Source organism: Oryctolagus cuniculus, chromosome 3 (genome assembly GCF_964237555.1).
Source record: "Oryctolagus cuniculus chromosome 3, mOryCun1.1, whole genome shotgun sequence".
NCBI lineage: Eukaryota > Metazoa > Chordata > Mammalia > Lagomorpha > Leporidae > Oryctolagus > Oryctolagus cuniculus.
The window spans coordinates 99,082,127-99,102,619 of record NC_091434.1 but is presented as its reverse complement, the minus strand read 5'-3'; the positions used below and the strand labels follow the sequence as shown (position 1 = coordinate 99,102,619).

At 36.1% G+C, this 20,493-nt stretch overlaps 1 protein-coding gene across 2 annotated transcripts in view; it reads left to right on the top strand.

The window, feature by feature from the left end:
- ARHGAP15 (Rho GTPase activating protein 15) overlaps positions 1-20,493 on the top strand; it is a 662,169-nt gene that overhangs the window by 300,829 nt on the left and 340,847 nt on the right. For both annotated transcript variants that reach the window (XM_017342824.3, XM_051849585.2), the window contains exon 7: positions 19,853-19,951. In XM_017342824.3, the coding sequence (XP_017198313.1) occupies positions 19,853-19,951 (99 nt within the window). The remainder of the gene's footprint in view (positions 1-19,852; positions 19,952-20,493) is intronic.

The following is a 20,493-nucleotide window of genomic DNA, read 5'->3' as shown; positions in this document are numbered from 1 at the left end:
CATGCAGGTGAAGGGGTCCAAGGACTTTTGCCATCTTCCACTGCTATCCCAGGTCAAATCAGAGAGCTGGATCGGAAGTGGGGCAGCTGGGACTTGAACCAGCGACCAAATGGGATGCCGGCACTGCAGGTAGCGGCTTTACCCGCTGCATCACAGTGCCAGCCCCAGAAAGCATATATTTAAACTTGAAGTATGGTTTCTCAAGCTATACTGTCTCTTGTGTTCCCTGTCAATACTGTTAAAGGTTCCCATTATTGTCAAATATTATTGAGATATACAAAAAATAAAGCTGTACTCCAAAAACAATTGAGAATGGAACCTGATACATCTAAATGATATAACAGCCTATGATTTCTAAAAAGGCTGCTTATGAAAAATTTATAGTAACTTGATAAACAGATTTTTGGAGAAAGGCTAAAACCTGAATACACGATTAGATCACAGCTTAGGCAGCTACTGATGGGAGTGGTGTTATATCCGCCATGATGTTTAGAACGAGGAACTCAGATCAAGAGAAATGGTACACTTTAGGTATCTTTACTTCTAATTCCTATTAGTAGAAAATGTGTGTGGCTTTGGATTACTCTAGTATCAGTTAATACAGTCATTTATAGGGAGAAAGATTGGGAAGGCCAGATGGACAGGAACAGGGCAATGAGGATAGAGGGCTCCTTAAGCTCTTCAGGACCGTGGTGGCAAGCCTTATGCTACATGGTGCAGTGGAAGACATCCTTCCCGTGCACTTGCGCTGGGCATTTGTTTGCTTTGATGTCACAGTTTGTCTTTTCCTCTGAGGAAACATGTGGCCCTCAAGCTTTTTTCCATGGTGCCATCAAAATTCTCTTTAGATACCTAGGGGGTGTGTGTGTATGAATAAAACTATTTTTAACCAAAATTTAACTTTTAAATTATAAACTGACAGACATAAAATATATGCATATTTAGAGTACTATGTGATGTCTCAGCACATGTATATATTGTATAACATGCAACCAAGCTAAGTATATTTATCCTTTCAAACACTTAACATTATTTCAAAGTGAAAACATCCAAATCCTATCTTCTAGCTTTTGTTACTAAAGAGAGCTACAGTACATTAACATTTAAAAAAGTTACCCTACTGTACAATACAGCACCAGAACTTCTTATTCTTATCTAACTAAAACCTAGTAGCTGTCAATCACCATTCCCCATTTCCTCTTTCACCTCTTCCTTCCTAGCCTCTGATAACAGCCACTATATTTTTAACTTTTATGAGAGCGCCTGTTCTGTGGACTCCATGTAAGAATGAGATCAGGAGATACTTGTCTTTCTGTGCTTGGTCTAGTAAGAAGAATAAACAAAACCTTAAGACATGGTGAGATCTACTTTGTTTCTGAAAAGAAAGTCTTACTATTTGCAAACACTTCATTTTTCCCAAATAAATATAGGATTAATCTGCATTCCTATCAGAATTTAAATTGGATATTCTGGTGAAAGAGGAGAAATATTTAAGTGCATTTGAAAGATCCTGAGTCAAGAATACCTTCTAAAACATCTTAAATAGGAGTAGTAAGGGGAAAACTTCTCTATCATCCACAGCAAAAAAAAAAAAAAAAAATACAAAGCAAGACTATTTGAAGCCTGAATAAGCATACATCAAGAGAAAGACCAACAACTGCATGCAAAACCTGCAGAAAGACCACGTGGTTAGATGATCACAGGAAGACACAAACCCCTGAGGAGAGGAAAGATTAATTGACAAATGATGCTAAATAACAAATTATTTAGAAAAAAAATTAAACTTTTTTTTTAAAATTTGAAAACATTAAACTATTTTTAAAATTTTAAAACTCTCACCTACATATGAAACAACTCCAAGAAGTAAGGGTAGAAATATAAAAAAATTAATAATAGCAAATAATAGAAAATATGTGTCAAAATCTGATATTTGGATGCATAAGCAATTTTTAAGAATTAAAATATAAGCCACCGATTTGTGGGCATCCCACATCGGAGTACTAATTGGAATCCCAATTGCTTTGCTTCTGATCCTTGTCCCTGCTAATGTGCCTGAGAAAACAACAGAAGATGACCCAAACATTTGTACCACTGCCACCCACGTGGGAGACCCAGATGGAGCTCTGGGCTCCTGTATTTTATTGTGGCCATTTGGTGAGTAAACCAACAGATAAAAAATACCCCTCCCTTTCTCCTACCCCCATCAAATAAGTAAATCTTCACACATGTACACACACACACACACACACAAAGAAGCAATATTTAAATTAATAATGTAGAAATTTTAAATAACATTTATATGTAAACAGTTTTATTAAAATTGCTATTCAAATTAAATAATGGAAAATATATGTGGTGATTATAAGCAAGGGTTGATAAATTTACTTGTCTTCATTCTAACAAATCTTAAATTTATAAAAATTGAAAAATTTGAATAATGCTAACACCAGTTTCTAAGAAGAAAAATACACATGTGAGTAATTATACAACAAATGTAAACTAACAAACATATTTCATATAAAATTTGTGAAATATGCATTATTGTATTACATATGAGAGAATATGAGTTGAAGTGGCATCACTTTTATATTTCAGTGACATAATACGCTTTCGAACAAGTGTTCTAGAAAGTAATTAGTAATGCATTCACCAACCTTTCAAAATTTTATTTTTTGGTTTAGTAATTCTAAAAATCTCTTCTTTAGAAAAATCAGAAATTTTAACAAAAAGTGCAATGTGGTCTCATTTGTCATGACAAAAATGTAAACAGTTGTGAAAACATAGGAAGATAATCACATAGGTTACAGTAAATTTAACAGAATGTCATGGAAATATTAAACTAATTCTTTCAAAGATCAAAGCCATGAGAAAACCTTCCTGAGATATTGTTAAAAATGCAAATGATGTGGGCAGGTATGTGGTTCAGCTTGTGCCAGCAATTCCATTTCTGATCCAGCTTCCTGCTGATTTGAACCCTGCAAAGCAACAGATGATAGCTCAAGTACCTGGATCCCTGCCATCCACACAGGAGACCTGGGTTGAGTTCAGGGGGCCTGGTTTTCCTGGCCCAGCCCTGGATGTTATGGGCATTTGGAGAAGTGAACCAGCAGATAGCAGAGAAATTTTAAAATATAAATGAGATGCAGTATGTTTAATTTAACTTTGTATGACATGCATTCACAGATATAAATATATATCATACGCATTAAATTCTAGAAAGAAATGCATTACATATTGAGAATGTATATGCATATTTCAGAAATGTGAATACAGGTGGTTTTAATATTTGTAAGATTAATTTGAAAGGCAGAGTGACATGGCAGGCAGTGGGGAAAGTTGGGCAGATGGGAGAGAGAGAGAGACAGAGAGACAGATCTTCCATCTACTGATTCATTCCCTAAATTCCCTTAGCTGCTGGAGTTGGGCCAAGCCAGAGCTAGGAGCCAGGAACTCCATATAGATATCCCATGTGGGTGGCAGGGATAGAAGTACTTGACCCTCCTCTGTAGCAGGGAGCTGGATCAGAAGCACAGTATCTAGGATCAGACCAGGTTCTCTGGTATAGAGGCAGACATCACAAGCAGCAAATTTTTAACCCACTGCAGCACACACTTGCATCTAATTTTTATTTTATATATTTCAGAATTTGCAGATTTAATTCTTCATGTCAACATTCAGAATCAGAAAGGTGAATTATATATTCTCAAAAAAATAACATTATACCAATATCTAAATAAAAAATTACAGAAAATATTATTCTTCCATGTAATTGTTTAGAAGTCTTTATCTTAAAGAACAATGCGATAATTAAAATTCCAGACCTTAGACAGCAGTTTTAGGGAATTAGTAAGTCTCCCTAAGAGGCTTCTTAATGCTCCAGAATCACACTTCATAGCAATTGACAATACTGCCAATGTAAATTTTAAGTTCAGGTCAACATATGGATACTGAAGTCTCACTTATGGAAAATGTGGGAAAATACAGTTCATCAACATGTAAGGAGATTACCCAAGTTTCTCAAGTGGCAATTTCAGAATACATTAATGATAATGGGCTCGTGGCAGTGGCTCAATTTACTTATTCAGTTTTTGAGCCTGAGAATTTTTGAAAAGAATGACCTGGGAAAGAAAGAGAAGGATGGCTGGAAGGTGGAAAGAGCAGAGGGCAATCTTAGAGCAGCGATCATCCTCAATTGTAGTCTTGTTCAAGATGGCATAGAAGAGTCAGGGTAGCTGGGGAAAATTTTATGGTGTATTCGAAATACACCAACTCCATTTGATCAGCCTTTGGCCATTGTAGCATCTGGGTTACATTACAAGAACACTCTCCTCCACATGGATCGTAAGTCTCTGGTAATTTTGGTACACAAAAGAAGAGTAAGTTTTACTACGTTTAATTACCCTCGTGGCAAGTGTTCCCTGAAAGCCTTGATGTAGCTGAAGTGTCTGCCATCATTTACCAAGAAGTGTTCACCGTCTACTTCCAAATCTTACCGTCATGAGTTCTCTGGGGATCCTGGCTTTCTGTGATTTTACTCTAGATAACCTATCAGACATCTGACTGATACCGTGAGAGCATAATGGCATGTGTTGATGGCAAGGAGTAGATCATGGAGTCATATTCTCTGATAATGTTTATTCCACATCTGTGATTTGTGTCCTACAAGGCTCTTGGGACTTAAACCACATGTGCTGTATTTGCATTAATGGGAACCTGAGAAGGAGAGGCCATAACACTATTAAAATGTTTAGCTTTCTCTCTCCCACCACACAGACACATGCTAATAACTACTCCCAGACCCCATATCATGGTGCTGTGGGATGCAACATGTAGAACATTCATTGTTTCAATGCAGGCGACTTAAAACAAATAGCTGCCATCTCTGCCTCTGATAGCTTGCCAGGCTTTTAACTTCTTTTGTTTTTCCCCTTTCAGATCATGGTGAGGTGTTTCAACTATGTTCCAAACAGTACATTATCCCAAGTCTTTGTTTCTTCTTTAATGAAGAAACTCTTGCTTTAAGGTATATTTAGAAAGCCCAGAATCTAAGCCAACTTCCAAAGAACCACTTCCTAATTCTACTTTCAAACGACAGGAAATTACTTATTAGTGCAGAATACCCCACACAGTGTTACTGGTCACCCAGGCCTATTAATAAAATAAATCAAAATATTCTGAAAGCTTTCTGTAAAATTGAATATTCAAAGCGTAAATTTGAATCATCATGTAAACTTGGAGAGAAAGAGGGAGAAAACAAGAGAGAGCAAGGTAAGGAATAGGGCTTGACTCTTACATCTTTATTCAATCTCATGAAGACCTATTAGTGAATCACGAGATCAACTTGGTGAGTTGAGACCAGCATATTTTAAAGAAACCAATTAAAGAAAGAATAGACCAAAATAAGTAATATCAGACCACATAACATTAGTAAGAGAAAGCATGACTTCATGAAAGTTTTGTTTTAATTACATGATTTATACAATTACAATATTTATATGCACACACAGAGTGTATATAGAGAATATTATATATTTTTGTCTAGATGGATGATAAGTGCATATGTTATAGAAAGATAATAGATTATAGAAAGATACACTGTGTGTGTGTGTGTGTTTGTGTCTGTGTCTGAAAGAAAGAAAGGGTAGAGAGACAAATAGGAGGGGCAGTAGAGGTACTAGTCAGCAATGTAAATATATTTCTTTCCATGGAACATGGCCAAAGGGATTTGAAAGCCATCACCAGATTAAGCCTGTAGGGCAGAGGTTTCTTTAATTTGGGAAAAAATTCTTCCCTTACTGCCTCTTCCATCTGCTTTCAGGTAAATTCACAAGCTGATATAAACCTAATCCAATTAAATCTAAAACTTTTGAAGAAAGTATTATAGACAAAACCTAGTAAAATGTAGATTCAGTACTGTGAGCCATTTTTCAAGGGCAGCAGATGAAGAATCCATGATAGAAAAATGCTGTCACTGTCCCACTCTGTAGGACCCTAGAGCAAAATAAATGGTATAGTTGTTCAGAGTGAACCACAGAGATCGAGGGAGCTACTCACTGTACTGATGATCTTAAAATATCTATTCAGCGATTTAGATGACTTTTTGGCAATAGGTATAATCCAGTTAATTGCAATGGGACTATTTTGATTGAGTAAGCAAATGTTTATAATTGGGAGAGGTACTATGGAAAAGTTTGACCTGATAATATCAGAAGGAAGTATGTTGAACAGAACACAGAACCCAAAAAGTAACATAATAGAATGTAGTCCAGGCTGTTACAGCCTGAGTTTCAACCAGAAATAACAAGGATATTTTAATACGCCAATTGGATAATTGCTTAACAGACGTACGTGGTTCATTTTCAAATATTCTTATAACCATACTGTTAAATATATAAATATAGATTATTATTTGATTACATTTAATTATACATAATTTACATAGGTAAGTCAGATGGAGGGGGATAAAAGAACTGGGATGGGAGCAGTGAGGATCAAGGAGATACTCAGCAGAGCTGCACTTGCTACAAAGGAGACTAATCAAAGGCCCTCAATAGCAAGAGGATCTGCTACACTATATAAGTCACTGGAATAGGGAATCACAAGTCAGTAAACAGGAAGAGGAACTAAGCCTCATTTAGGACAAGATACCAATGAGCAGGTACATTCTCAACTCCCTGGGTATGAGATCATGTTAGATCACCTTCGGTTGACCTAATTCCAGGATTTCAGTAGAATGCTGAGCATCTCAAAATCATGGCATCTAAATTCAAATGTAGGGAATCAAGATGAATGAGCTGTCTAGAAATGAAAGCAGGAAGTCCAGGAACCAGAAAGATCCATAAAAACCCCAGGAGATCATAGAAGACACTCTCAATTAGATAGAAATAGTACATTGCCTTTTCAGATACGTGCATTGGCACAACCTTAGAAGACAGCACCATCTGATGAATAGGAAGTTGCAATACAGACTCAACTGGAAGAGGACATCTTCCCTCCTCTGGCATTATCCTGTGGCTTAGTTGATATCTCTGCTCAGAGATTGGTCACTGTTTTCCTCTTGCCCAACAAAGCAAGTCAACCTTATGTTTGCTAAATTTCAAAGCCTTTTGTTTTCTGGATACCACAACTCGGTATCATTAACTTAAGCCGATTGAGCTATCATTCATATGTACCCTTTTACTGAAGTCTGTGATATTCCTGGTAATCAGCTAAGCACAGGGACATAGGACCTTTTTCATCAGTTTGAAATGTAGTAATCATTGAACAAGAAATAGCATGAGTACAAGAGGAAGATGAACACCATGATGGAGTAACTACAGACAGCTGGAAGGTCTCCTGTTCTTGTGATCTCCAGAGATTTTAGAAATTCTTTGTTGTACAGATAGTGTCTGAGTAGTTTCCTGAGTGAAGAGGAGGAATTTGCAAAATACAGTTGACAGTCAGTGAATCAGTCATCAACAGAATAACAGCAGTACTAGTGACAACAATATTTTTAAGTGCTTACTGAGTGCCAGGTACTGTGCTGTATTCTGGATTATACTTCCTATCCCCTTCATAATGGTCCCCTGAGTCAGATAGTATTGCTGTTTTTTAGGTTATAAGTGAGATTATTGTTATTGTGAATATTTCCCCAAAGTTACTTATCTACTATGTAGAGGAACTGAAGAAAACAAGTTAAAGATATTTTATAAAATATAAAATTAGAAGTTCATTAATGAGTGGATAAGAGAATGAATTATAACAACAAGTGGCAGTAATGAGATCAGACCAGCAGCAATAGTGGCCTAAATTAGAACAGATATCAATAGAGATGTCTCAATTAGTGATGTTCATTGGGGAGTATCAATTTAAAACTCAAATTAAAAAAAATGGAATGGTAAGATCAATGACAATTGTGTCTCCAAGAATCATGACTTACAACATGCTAAGGTGCACCTCCTCTTAAGAGGAATGGAGTGAAGAGGGGATGTCCTCAAAGAGGACTGAGGAATGGCTTCTTTGTGTCCTCTAGTGATGTCTGCTTCCTGAGTCTACAAGCTACTCTCGTCACCTGAGTTGTTTCCCTACCCCCTCTTCTTTCCTTAGGCAAAATCTGATCTGACCTTTTAAGATCCTTCCCCAACATTATTTGCTGAGAACCCCATTCAGTCCTCATAGAAATTGGTTTGTTCTCCGGAAAACAATTGATGCCCTGTCTTGATTGTAACTCTTTTTGTCTTCTAATTGTTTTCCCACTCTGGTCTTGTATGTCACACTATACCATGATCTTCTTAAAAGCAAGAGTCAATGCTTTACAGGTACTAGAATCTAGGACCCAAGATAATTATTCTCTGGGTACTTGAAGATCAGTGGTTGCTGAATAACTGACTCCCCAGTGTTGTGTGCAATTGTTGATCCATATGTCTCAATGTACATGAAAGAGACTCAATTTACACCTGCTGTCCTAGAGCAATTGCTGGCAGTAACAGTGTCTTTGCTTGCATTCAATATTGTCATTATTTGGGAAATAAATTATGTAGTCACCCTACTGATAGTACATTAAATATAGTTAAGTCTAACATTTTTAAATGATACTATGTCCAACACAAATACCACTTTGTTTTGGAAGGTTTATGGTGTTTTTCCACACATTTACCATACTTGTCATTCTAGATATATACATTATTGGGCGAGTGACCTATTCTGTGAATAACAGATGTCATTGTCTAATAGAGCCATGGGTTAGGAGTTTTTCCAAAATACCATTAAAGTCTCTCTCATTCTCTATCATTCTCTATCATATATCTATCAGGGAGAAAGAGAGAGAGAGAGAGAGAGAGAGAGAGAGAGAGAGAGAGAGAGAGAGAGACTCCTATATGTCATGTATAAATTATACAGTGCTAAGCCATAGTTTTAGAAACATCGGATACTTTTTCTGCTTGTTCTAAGGATAATCCTTTTCAGTAGAATGTTAACACTAAACCCCAAGAGGCAGAATTAAAATTTTTGGACATTCTCAGAAAAAAATTTAATCATTGCCCACCCACTGAAGCCTTTAATTCAAGGGAAAATAGAAAATTCTTCTCTTTCTTTTTTTTAAAGATTTATTTATTTTTTACTTGAGAGTCAGAGTTACACAGAGACAGGAGAGGCAGAGAGAGAGAGAGAGAGAGAGGTCTTCTATCCGATGGTTCACTCCCCAACTGGCCGCAACAGCAGGAACTGCGCCGATCCGAAGCCAGGAGCCAGGAGCTTCTTCCGGGTCTCCCACACGGGTGCAGGGGCCCAAGGACTCAGGCCATCTTCTACTGCTTTCCCAGGCCACAGCAGAGAGCTGGATCAGAAGTGGAGTAGCTGGGGCTAGAACTGGTGCCCATATGGGGTGCCAGCGCTTCAGGCCAGGGCATTAACCGGCTGCATCATAGCGCCGGCCCCGAAAATTCTTCTTTTTCATGAACTTAATAGTTAAGCAGACAATCTATCATCTTTAATAATGATATTATTGTATAAAGATTAAATGAAATTCTAGATTGTTAAACTCTTGATTAAATACTATTTCAAAATAGCAATCAAAAGCAAGGATTTACCTTCTTGAATTATATAACTTGGATTCTAGACTATGAAAATGCACTAGGTGATCCCCAAGTCCTTATCTAAGAATTGTTCCTCAGCCCAGACAGCAGAGAAGGAAATAGATACCATTATTGCTTGTGACCTGCATACTCTGCAAGGGACATTCCCAGTTCCTTCATTACCCAGGACAAAGTAGCATTGATCTTGCTCATGTGTGCATTGGCTACTCTGTGTTTTCTATCATATCACAGAGGTGCTCTGTTCTGTGTGAGAAAATAGTTATAAATCACACTTCCTCAGATCATAAACACACGTTTATCTTTAGAATATATCACCGGCCAGCACCGTGGCTCACTAGGCTAATCTTCTACCTGCGGCGCTGGCACCCCGGGTTCTAGTCCTGGTCGGGGCGCCGGATTCTGTCCCGGTTGCTCCTCTTCCAGTCCAGCTCTCTGCTGTGGCCCGAGAGTGCAATGGAGGATTGCCCAAGTCCTTGGGTCCTGCACCTGCATGGGAGACCAGGAGAAGCACTTGGCTCCTGGCTTCGGATTGGCGTGGTGCGCCGGCCACAGCACAGCAGCCGCAGCGGCCATTGGAGGGTGAACCAATGGAAAAGGAAGACCTTTCTCTCTGTCTCTCTCTCTCACTGTCCACTCTGCCTGTTAAAAAAAATAGAATATATCACCAATTGAGTTATTTCATGTAAATATTGCACCTCTACAATATGATGATGATAATAGAGGCTGCAAATCCACCTATTGGTGTAAATGCTTGCTTTTAAATAACTGAAAATATTTAAATCACAAAAGCTCTTAACAACCTTGCAAAAGTGGCAGACAGGCATGTCAATTAAAATGGGTTCTACAGAAGTTGAATATTTCTGTGAGTAACTAATAAGACAATACTACCTGGCTGACTTAATGTAATTATTGGGCTTTTGCTAAGGTTGTAGGTTCTGGTTATGCTGCCACCAGTAGCCTGGAAGCGACTGCCTCACAGTTTCCTTAGTTTCTTTGCTCCTCTCAGCTGTCATCACATGGAGCAGGTTCTAAGACAAAGGTTCTAACAAAACAAGATAGGCACACATCTGCTTTCTGAAACTGGTAAGGAGACTACTTTTTGGTGTAAAGTTCCCAAGATCAACGAAAATGTACCTTATAGTAGCATTACCATTCCTTACTTATTGGCATCCTCGTCTGGAAACTCTCTTTGTTGGCTGTAATTTTACTTGAAGATGAAAGCACAGATTTTTATATGTATCTTCTGTTCTTTGAACATAAAAAATACAAAAAAACCCACCTACATTCACTTCTAAGTGTCAGTATTGTAATTGAGCAGATTTCTGTTTTTTCACTGAAACCTGGAGTAGAATTGTCTTGAGCTGGAAGGCATTCAAGCTGCTGTTTTTCACTTAGCTATATTTCTCTATAAGCATCTAATTGTTTCAGAAAGTGATGTGCAGTATGCAAAAAAACCTGAATCTAGTGCAAATATGTCTGTATAGCACCAAAGTTAACAGGTGTTCTCACTGATGTAAGTAGACATGGAACAATTCTTGAATGTTTTATAAATACTCAGAATCATGGCCAAATATGTTACAAGAGCATTGAGATAGGTACATTCTGCACATTCTGTTGTGTAATCTCAGCACTTAATTGAAGACATCTGTGAGTGATAAATTAATAGCAATAATACCTGCTTCTACTTAATTCACTGAGTCTTAAAAATAGCTGATATATCTAAATAAAATTATTAGTAATATAACCAGTAAAACTTCATTCCATTGTTAGCTTGTTTATAAGGTTAAAAGTGCTTTACTGAAATTAGTGACTGCAAAGCTGATGGGTCCACAATGAATACCTTCACATCATTGAGATTCCCTTAAGGATTAATTCTTACAAATCTCAAACTCCTTTTAATTTCCCACACCATCAACTCCCACTTAGAAAGATTCAAACATAGAATGAGATTCTTTGAGGATCTTGTGTACATTAGCCATGCAAAACATATGCATGGCTTTGGAATATAGTCTAGAACATTCTATTCTAGGGATATACATTGACATATAGACTATTCTTGCTGCTTCTGCCCACCTCAATTTTAATTTTATTGCCTAAAATCTAGAACTTGGTGACTGATGGTAAAGCATCCTTCAAACTGCTGTTATCAAAATTCAGAATAGTTTGAATAGTTTTCATACTCTACTCTGATAAAGTCTAATATTAGATGTCAAATTTGCATACTTATGTTACCTGAAAGAATGCAAATATGCTGTAATTTTCAAATATTTTCTTACAACGAAGGATGAACTAAATGTATTATGGCATATTGTACATTCATTGTAAGACGTAGATAAGGTTTGTCTATTTATTATTTTCTTAGTGCCTCTTATGAGTAGGTTCTTCAGATACACAAACACAATTGCAGTTGGCTTCAGGGTGATTATAGCATAGGGAGAGAACAAAAAAATCAACAAGACATTGCAGTGTAGATCACTTTGCTCAATGACCATGAAGAAGCAGGATATCATGAAGGCACTTAGAGGAGGCATCTATTTCAGAGAAGCCTTTACTGTAAAGGTGACATCTAAATTGATTTGAATGATGTAATAGAGGAAGTCAGAGGGTTCTGGGCAGCAGAAACAACTTGCTCGAAGGAAATAAATGAGCATTGGTATAGGACAGCTGGGGTACAACAACAACAAAATAACTTCAGGATAGTTGGATCATAGAGATGCAGAGGGAAACGTGGAGCAGGGGAACTGCATCACGGGCAGGTGCCAGAGCACACAGGGCCTGGCAGGCTGAATTAGAGTTTGCTCTGCACTGCAACAGCTGTGGGGAACCTCAGCATGATATCAAGCAGAGGAATGGGATGATCAGATCCAAATTTCCAATAGATCACTTTGGCTGCAATGTGGAGTAGAGACTGGAAAGGAAAAATGGATGAGAAAGCAAAGAATATTGTAACTAAATCCATACGAGAGATGATGGTAGTATAAATAGTTATGTGCATAAAGATTTCCGTAACAGTGTACATTTTATTTTAATTATGAACAAATATATAAAGTTTATGCATTGGGCAGAAAGGTATGGAGGGAGAGATGATTTCAGTGGAAATTTAGGGAAAAGGGAGATTTATGCATTTAAGTTACACTATTGAATTTGTTGAAAAAAAATTCAAGCTGACCCTTACTAAAATAATGACAGTAATAATAAAGTCATTCCAATTTAGAACTGATCAGGGCAGCAGGTTCCCAACTGATGCATGATTAGAGGAGCCACTGAGCTCAGGCTAGAAGCTGATCTGTGGTTGGCAGGAGTGACTGACTGATGGCTACCAGTAGAACGCAGCTCCTCAGATGATTTGTTTATCTGGAGACAACTTCTCCTCCTAGGTTTAAAAATTAACGTTAAAAGCAATAAAACTCTAAGTTGATATCTTTATATGCCAACTGCTCCGATTAGTCACTTTTTCAGCCGTTTTTCATATGAGCACCACAGGCAAAAGTTTTAGTTGTAACTGATTGCAAAACTGTAGAAACTGCTAAACTATCTACTAATTACTTGGATAGTATTCTTTCATGAATATTGAGAAGACTGTTTCTCAGTACTTAAAATATTTTAACACAGATAAAAGAATGAACATGAGTTTCTGTTTGCTTGTTTGTTTAAATGAATTTGGGGTTTAGGTATTTTGTTAAAAAACAGAAAGCTAGAGTGGGCAAATGACACGGGGTGTGAATGTTCACTACAGTTTATGCAGAAAAAACTTCTATTGCAAGATTGCATGGGTCGCATTACTTGGGTGTCAAAGGTACAGATCAATTTCAATTAAAAAGAACTGTTTGTTGTACAGGTTGGCCTTAAACCTTATATTTTGGAATGCACTTGAGGTCTGTCGTGTATGCAGCCCAACATTTGTTTGCTTTCCATTAAACAAGAAATTGCTTACATGGGCAGGTTATGTTGATATGATGACACCACTGAGGGTTCCAATAAATGTACATGCAAATCAATCAACCCCAAACACGTTGAAAACACATCCAATCAACATCTGGAAACTAATGAACGCACATTTGTTAACACAGAGGGAGTTGTGGAAATGCAGGATCCACTGGTGGCCTGGGTTATTTAGTAGCATGTGGATTTAGGAACATTTCACAGACTCAGAAGAAACAGGATAATTATAACATAAGGTTCAACATCTTTAGATATGTAGAACATTTTCTGTTGCTTAAAACAAATATTCCCTAAGAAAATATAAAGCATTTTTCTGACTCACAAAGTTTTTGCAGTCTATCATTTAAATTACTTAAATAAAGGGAGCTTTACTGCTCCCCGAAGCTGAGAATATAACACCCTCCATGCATATTAGCTTGATCTTCTTGACAGACCAGAAAAGTGTTTGTGTGTGCCAATTAAAACAAAAATGGATCCCTAGTGGCTTGTTCCTCACACAACTTCTGAAGACTGCTATCATTGTTTGCTAGGGTAACCCTGGATAAGGCTGCTAGCCAAAGTAAACAAACTTTTCAAAACTTTCACGACAGATAGGAGTTACAAATGCATTTTAATAAGAGAGTTGCCAAAGCAACTTTTTAAAAAAATCAGCATATATTTACTTAACATCTAGCAACATTGGGAACACAAGGCAGATACTTTCTCACAAAATGCTTTAACAAGTAACATTTCTGGAAAGACAAATTGAAGACCTTTTACTTCTCACTGATATTTTACCCCCAGTTTTATGCTAACTTTGCTCTGCACATGGAGAGAAATGTTGGGAATTACTCAAGCCAGACTGTAATTTGAGACAGACATGCAGCTTGATAATATAATTTCTTTGGTAGTCATAAACACCTTTGAGACCAAGTAATTTAACTATTAGTATAACCATGACAACCTTCATTTGATCAGCTATGTCAAATGTGGAGTGTGATGCCAGATTAAAAAAATGTAAAGCTGTGGGGATTTCTAAGCACTATTGTTACAGTTTTAGATTGTGATAACTCATTATGATGTAGCCAAAATATGTATCTGTATTTTATGCTCATAAGTCTTCAAAAATACATAACCAAAGTTACTATCACAAAAGTAATTCATATTTACTTCAAGTAAATTTAGTATACTTTGATACTACTTTTTTATTTTTATTTAGTTCATTGCAATGATTTCATCACCAAGTCCTAATTGTTTCCCAACATAATAGGAATCTAATTCTCTTCCTTTTATCCACTTATTTGTAGTGACACTGTAGGCACATCATTTAACATGCTTTAAGGCTATTTATGTGGGTGGCATATTTTATTGTGTATTTTTCTGTGTGTAGCTTAACTTCATTGAGATTAAATAACCCCTCCTTAGATTCTTAGTATGAGACTTAGTCTAAGCAAAATGTGAAAAATATGCGGCCAAATGTACGATTGTTTTAATCCTTTGTAGAATTGGAAGGAGTTTTTGAATATCCCAACTTACATATATGTATTCAAGGTAAAAGAACGGTAATGGGAAAAAAAAAAGAAAAATATGAGTGAGGATTTTGATTTTGAGTGATCTTTTAAATTGTGCTATCTTTAGCACAACAACAAAGAAACAAACTTTGTCTGAAGTCAATATTCCAAATTTTAAAATTGAGACAATGTCATCATGGTGCTTGTCCCCCTCCCCCCCTACACACAGCCCTTCACTATATATAACTGTTTGCTGAGAACTGGTGAACTAGAAATCAAGATCTTTGTAATCTCTTAATTCTATCATTTAAAATGATGCCAATTTGATAGAATGGCATTCTCATTTTCCTCATTTGCTTCATTTTCTTCATTTGCAAAATTACTTTATGATAGGGGAGGGAAGCTGCATTTGGAGAATGTTTATTATGTGCTTTGAGATCATTAAAGCTGATATCACTTTGCATACCAAGTGGTGGTATTCATATCCTTAATATACTAAAGTTCTGATACAATCAACCTTTAAAGAATCACATATCGTGACCAAGTTTATGCATAATTCCATGATGTAAATGTCTCTGCAGTAATTACTCCCTCTGAAATCTTGACATGAGCACTGTCTGTGTCACTCACGTGGGGATATAGAGTAAGCCATTTTGTACTGTTATTCATTTTTATATGCATATGTCCTATTTATCCAAACAGATTGGGAATTTTGAGAGTGGGGCTGCATATCCCCAGCTTCTAGTGATGTGCTTTGTACCTAATGGCTGCTTCCTCACTCATTGTTGATGATTAGAGGGTGTTCAGTTATGAACATGTCCTTTCTGTGGCCTGAAGGTGGAATTATTTCTGGGCTTTTTGTCTGAAGTCTGAAGAGTAGTAGTATCAAAAAAGGAGGAGATAAATATCACTCATCATCTCTTGCATCTTTGGTCATCTCCCCATGTGTATTTGAGCTCAACTGGAAGGGAAGTAGCTGACAATTTTAAACCATCAAATATGTTTTGCTGATGCTGTGTTACCTACAGCATAAAGTTATCCATTAGTCATCAGCATATTCATTTGATTATTATTTATAAAAGACTGGCAATGACTAATTCTAGTTTCTACTCTAAGCCAAAATATGAAAAAGTTAATAGTATAAAAGCCATTCTATATATTAATTTCTCATTTAAATTAAAATCTATCTCTATGAAATCTCATTGCCAGAATAAATATTGATAAGGATGGCACTTAATTGGTAATATTGAAAAGTACAATACTTAAGTAAATAAAAACACTACTCCTTAAAACTTTTAAGATGTTTTAAATTAGCATAATAATACTCCACTTAATTTCTGCCCTCTTCATGTTTTATAAGTAGAGAGTAGAGTTTGCATATTCTTGTGCCTCTGTCTTTAAAGGAACCACAAGGACACAAACCAAGTTTCCAGACTCCAGGGAAGATTATTGTTGAATTAATTCCCAAAAACCTTATGAAATTTGTCTATTTTGCATATTATTCAGTAGACATGCTTATATAATTTCCTGAACATAAATTTGTTACCAGCAAGAATTCAAATAGACCCCTTATTAGTGTGAAAAAGTTGACACAAATTTTCCCAGACATGTACTTAAATATATTCATATTGACAACACCAGCACAATCATGAGGACTGTTTGGTACCCTAATACATCCCTTCAAATACTACCTTGTAGGAATATGTAGTTACCATTGCAGTTAAAATGCCTCATTGGAATGACTTGGTTTAATTCCCCTGGCTCTAGCCCTTGACTCACATTTCCAGCTAATGCAGATTCTAAGAGACAGAGGTGATAGCCCACATAATTGGGTTTCTGCCACCTATGTGGGACATGTGGATTGCATTCATGGCACCGCTATCCCAGCCATGGAATTTTGGGAAGTGAACCAACAGATTGGAGCTCTCTTTGTCTCTCTCTCTCTTTCTCACTCTCTTTCTCTCTCTTTATCTCTTTCTCTGTGTGTGTGTGTGTGTGTGTGTTTGTATGTGTATGCCCTTCAAATAAACAAATAACAAACTTTAAAAATGTATAACATGATAGAAATGGGGATTTCTTTTGCTTAAAGTGATCTCAGCAAAATGGAGACCAGAAGCTCAAAACTAAACCCACCATGTTTTCTGTATATTTCTCCTTCACTTCCTACTCCAGTGTAAGTTACACAGGCAAATCATGATATAGAAAGAGTACATTATCATGGCTTAATATAAAATCCTCATATCTGTTATTAGTTCTTCATCGCTCTTGTCATCAAGAGATACTCATTCCAAATTTAGTCCAAACTAACATTTGTTACTGATGTATTTTCCCACAGGAATGTTAAAAATTCAGTTGTTCGAAGTGCAAATATAATTCAGCAAGCCATTTATCAGAAATCCCAATCACATGATATAAAAAGGTAGACTGAGAAACCTGAATTAAATGGGCTTTACCAGTGAAAGATTCCGAAACTGCTTCCTGAGAGTGACTGATACGGAGCAGAACAAAGTCAATTACTGACTGTAATTAAGAAGTGGATGCATTTAAACTGTAGAGAGCAGTAGCAGACTTCTGCAGACTGCCGAGGAACTCAAAAGATTGGTGGGAAGACAGAGGGAAGGATGTGAACTGTATCTCTCTGATATTACATTTTGAATGAATGGCATTCATGTAGCTCTCTGATCCAGCTTCCAAAAATAAATTTGTAAATCACTGATTATGTATGATTAATGCTGCAATATATTTGGGCAAAGAAACTTTAAAATGTATTTTGCTTTTTGTTGTTTTAGCAGTGAAAGATCCCCTTTGCATTGCATTTCATGCACCAAAAATGCAAGTAGACTGCAGAAATATTTATATTTTATCACTGCTTGAATTTACTAGGCTGAAAACTGAACTATGTTGGCTCCTTTGTAAGCCTTCAGAATACAGTAAATCTAATTATGTTTGTTTCTTGTGTGCTTTTAAAATATTGTTCCTTTTTATAATTTTAATAATGGTTTATTTATACTGGCAGAGAAACATATTAGATCGTACATTGTGCTTGGGCTAATTCGTTTTTCTTGTGTATGTTAACAAATTGTGGTATTATTTAATACATTCATAATTACAATATTTAGATTAAGATGAAGGTAGAGGTTGAGGACATTACTGTTTTTCTTGTATTAGTTTGGAGTGACCTTATATTTTTAGATGATTATTTCAGAGACAACACTTTATAAAGTAAATATTTGGAACTTTATGTAAGTAAAGAACATGGCAGTAGTGTTCAGATAATTAGGCAAACATCAGCTTTAGCTGTCTTTTACTGGATACATAAAACAGAGGACTGTTTTGAGTCATCACAAATCTAACATGCAGTTTTATTAAAAGAAAATAAAAAACAAGAGAGAAAGAGAGAGAGAGAGAGAGAGAGAGACTGATATGTCAAATTCTCGTGTAGATAGTTAAATGCTATTATTTTGCAATCTTTCGCTCTATAATTGCACACACTTTGGTCAGTTCCTCTCCTTACAGTTACAGAGATTGAACTTAGTATTGGAATGCATCTCATTCAAGAATGATGGCATTGTAGTGCTGAGAAATATTACACCTCTTTAGAGATTTCTGAAAATAAATGACAAATGAATATATATGCACATGTATTATCGAAGATTTCTTAAAACCTTCAAGATCATTGTCATTACATTTTGCCATAAGAATCAACCTTCAGAGTGGGTAATAATTGTCACTTTAATGATAGAGTTAGGGAAATGGTCTGAAGCATGATTTTTGATGCTTTGAACCTGTGCCACATTTCAGTGTTTGCCTCCTGGTTAGAGCAAGTAAGGCTGGAAAGAGGTGACTGGCTCCTTGTTGAATATTTTGAAATGTCAGTCGTCTAAACCTGTGAAGCCTTGCTTGATGTGTGACAGTAGTCAGGAAGTGTTCATCATCCTTTTGCAACAAGAAGTCAATAATACAAAGGGAAAATCTTCACAGTTCAGATTGATAGCCTCATACAGAAAGCCTGTCCACACCCACCCTAATGGAATTGTTTCTAAGTAGACTTTCATGTGTGAAACCAAGAGCATTGCTCTGATTCTATAAGGTCATATCCCTGTCTCTTATTCTGGAGCAAAAAAAGATTCTCTGTAATGAAAAATGTATAGTTACATGGCAATCACTGCCAACTACTTAACAGTAATGAGAGTCGGAAAATTTGATGCTCATTTGATAAATACATTCCGTGAGAGGTTCAAATATGTAAATTAACTTTTATTCCGAGATACTCCCTTCATGGGGAAATTGGCCCTTTATTACTTTCCTATAGGTATTTCTGATAGGACAGTAGAAATAGCCAAATGTTATTCATCTGAACGACCTTTTAGAAAAGTCTGCATTAGTCTCTTTGGTAAATAATCCATTTTAGAGCCTTCCATAAAAGGGAATCAAATATAGAGATACTATTAGATTTGAAAAGACAAACAGAAAAGAGTCCAAAGCTCAGAATGAATTCTGAGACACCGAAGTGCATTTTTCTTGTGGGTTCTAACTTAAGTGTGTACTGTCTGTGTTACTCTGACTTCCTGGTCATAACTCCTTAAGTTGGAGTAATTCAGCTTTGGCCCTACTCTGAGCTAATCGTTCTAATATTAAAACAATAATGTATTTGTTATGACATGAAAAAAACAGTTTATAGAGAGCAGTTCAAAATGATCCCAACCTCCCAGTTCCCAGAAAGACAATTACTGGAATACAAGAAATATTTCAGTGTATTAAACCATATTTTTTAAAAGGACATGTATTTATAAATGTCAAAGATCTTGTTTCACATAGTTTCTTTACCTGTTGGACTTTCTTTTTCAGATCACAACATTATCGGGAAATGAATTCCTTCTTCAGTCAGATATTGACTTCATCATATTGGATTGGTTCCATGCTATCAAAAATGCAATTGACAGATTGGTATGTATTTGTTTTGCCTGTTATCTTTATTAATTAAAATGTAATCATTTAATCTTGTTGCTCAGGCATATAACACAGATGCATTTTAATGCATCCTATGGACTCAGCAACATTAAGTTCTTTTAAGTTTAAGTAGAGTTCACTAAAAACCTTTTCAGCAAATAGGATTTATGTCACTAAGTGCCATTTAATTTCTTTCTTTCAAAATGTAATACATTCTTTTATTTTTTTCTGAAATAACATGGACATTCATTTACTAGAAGCTGTAAAAAGCACACAAGCGCTTAATAACTACTGACTTTTTACATTTTCAGTTTATGCAGTTTGCAATACATATTCTTGAAAATAAATATCAATGTGTTTAAGACCATGCTCACTGTTATAATACCAGTAAATAATAATCCTTTGTACTGATTTTTATTGTTCTTCTAGCTATGCTAGATTCTTCTTTTCTGGAAAATTATGTATCTAGAATTTAATGAAATTATCCTAAATCACACATATTTAGAACATGTTTTAAAAATGACTCAAATTTATTTAAC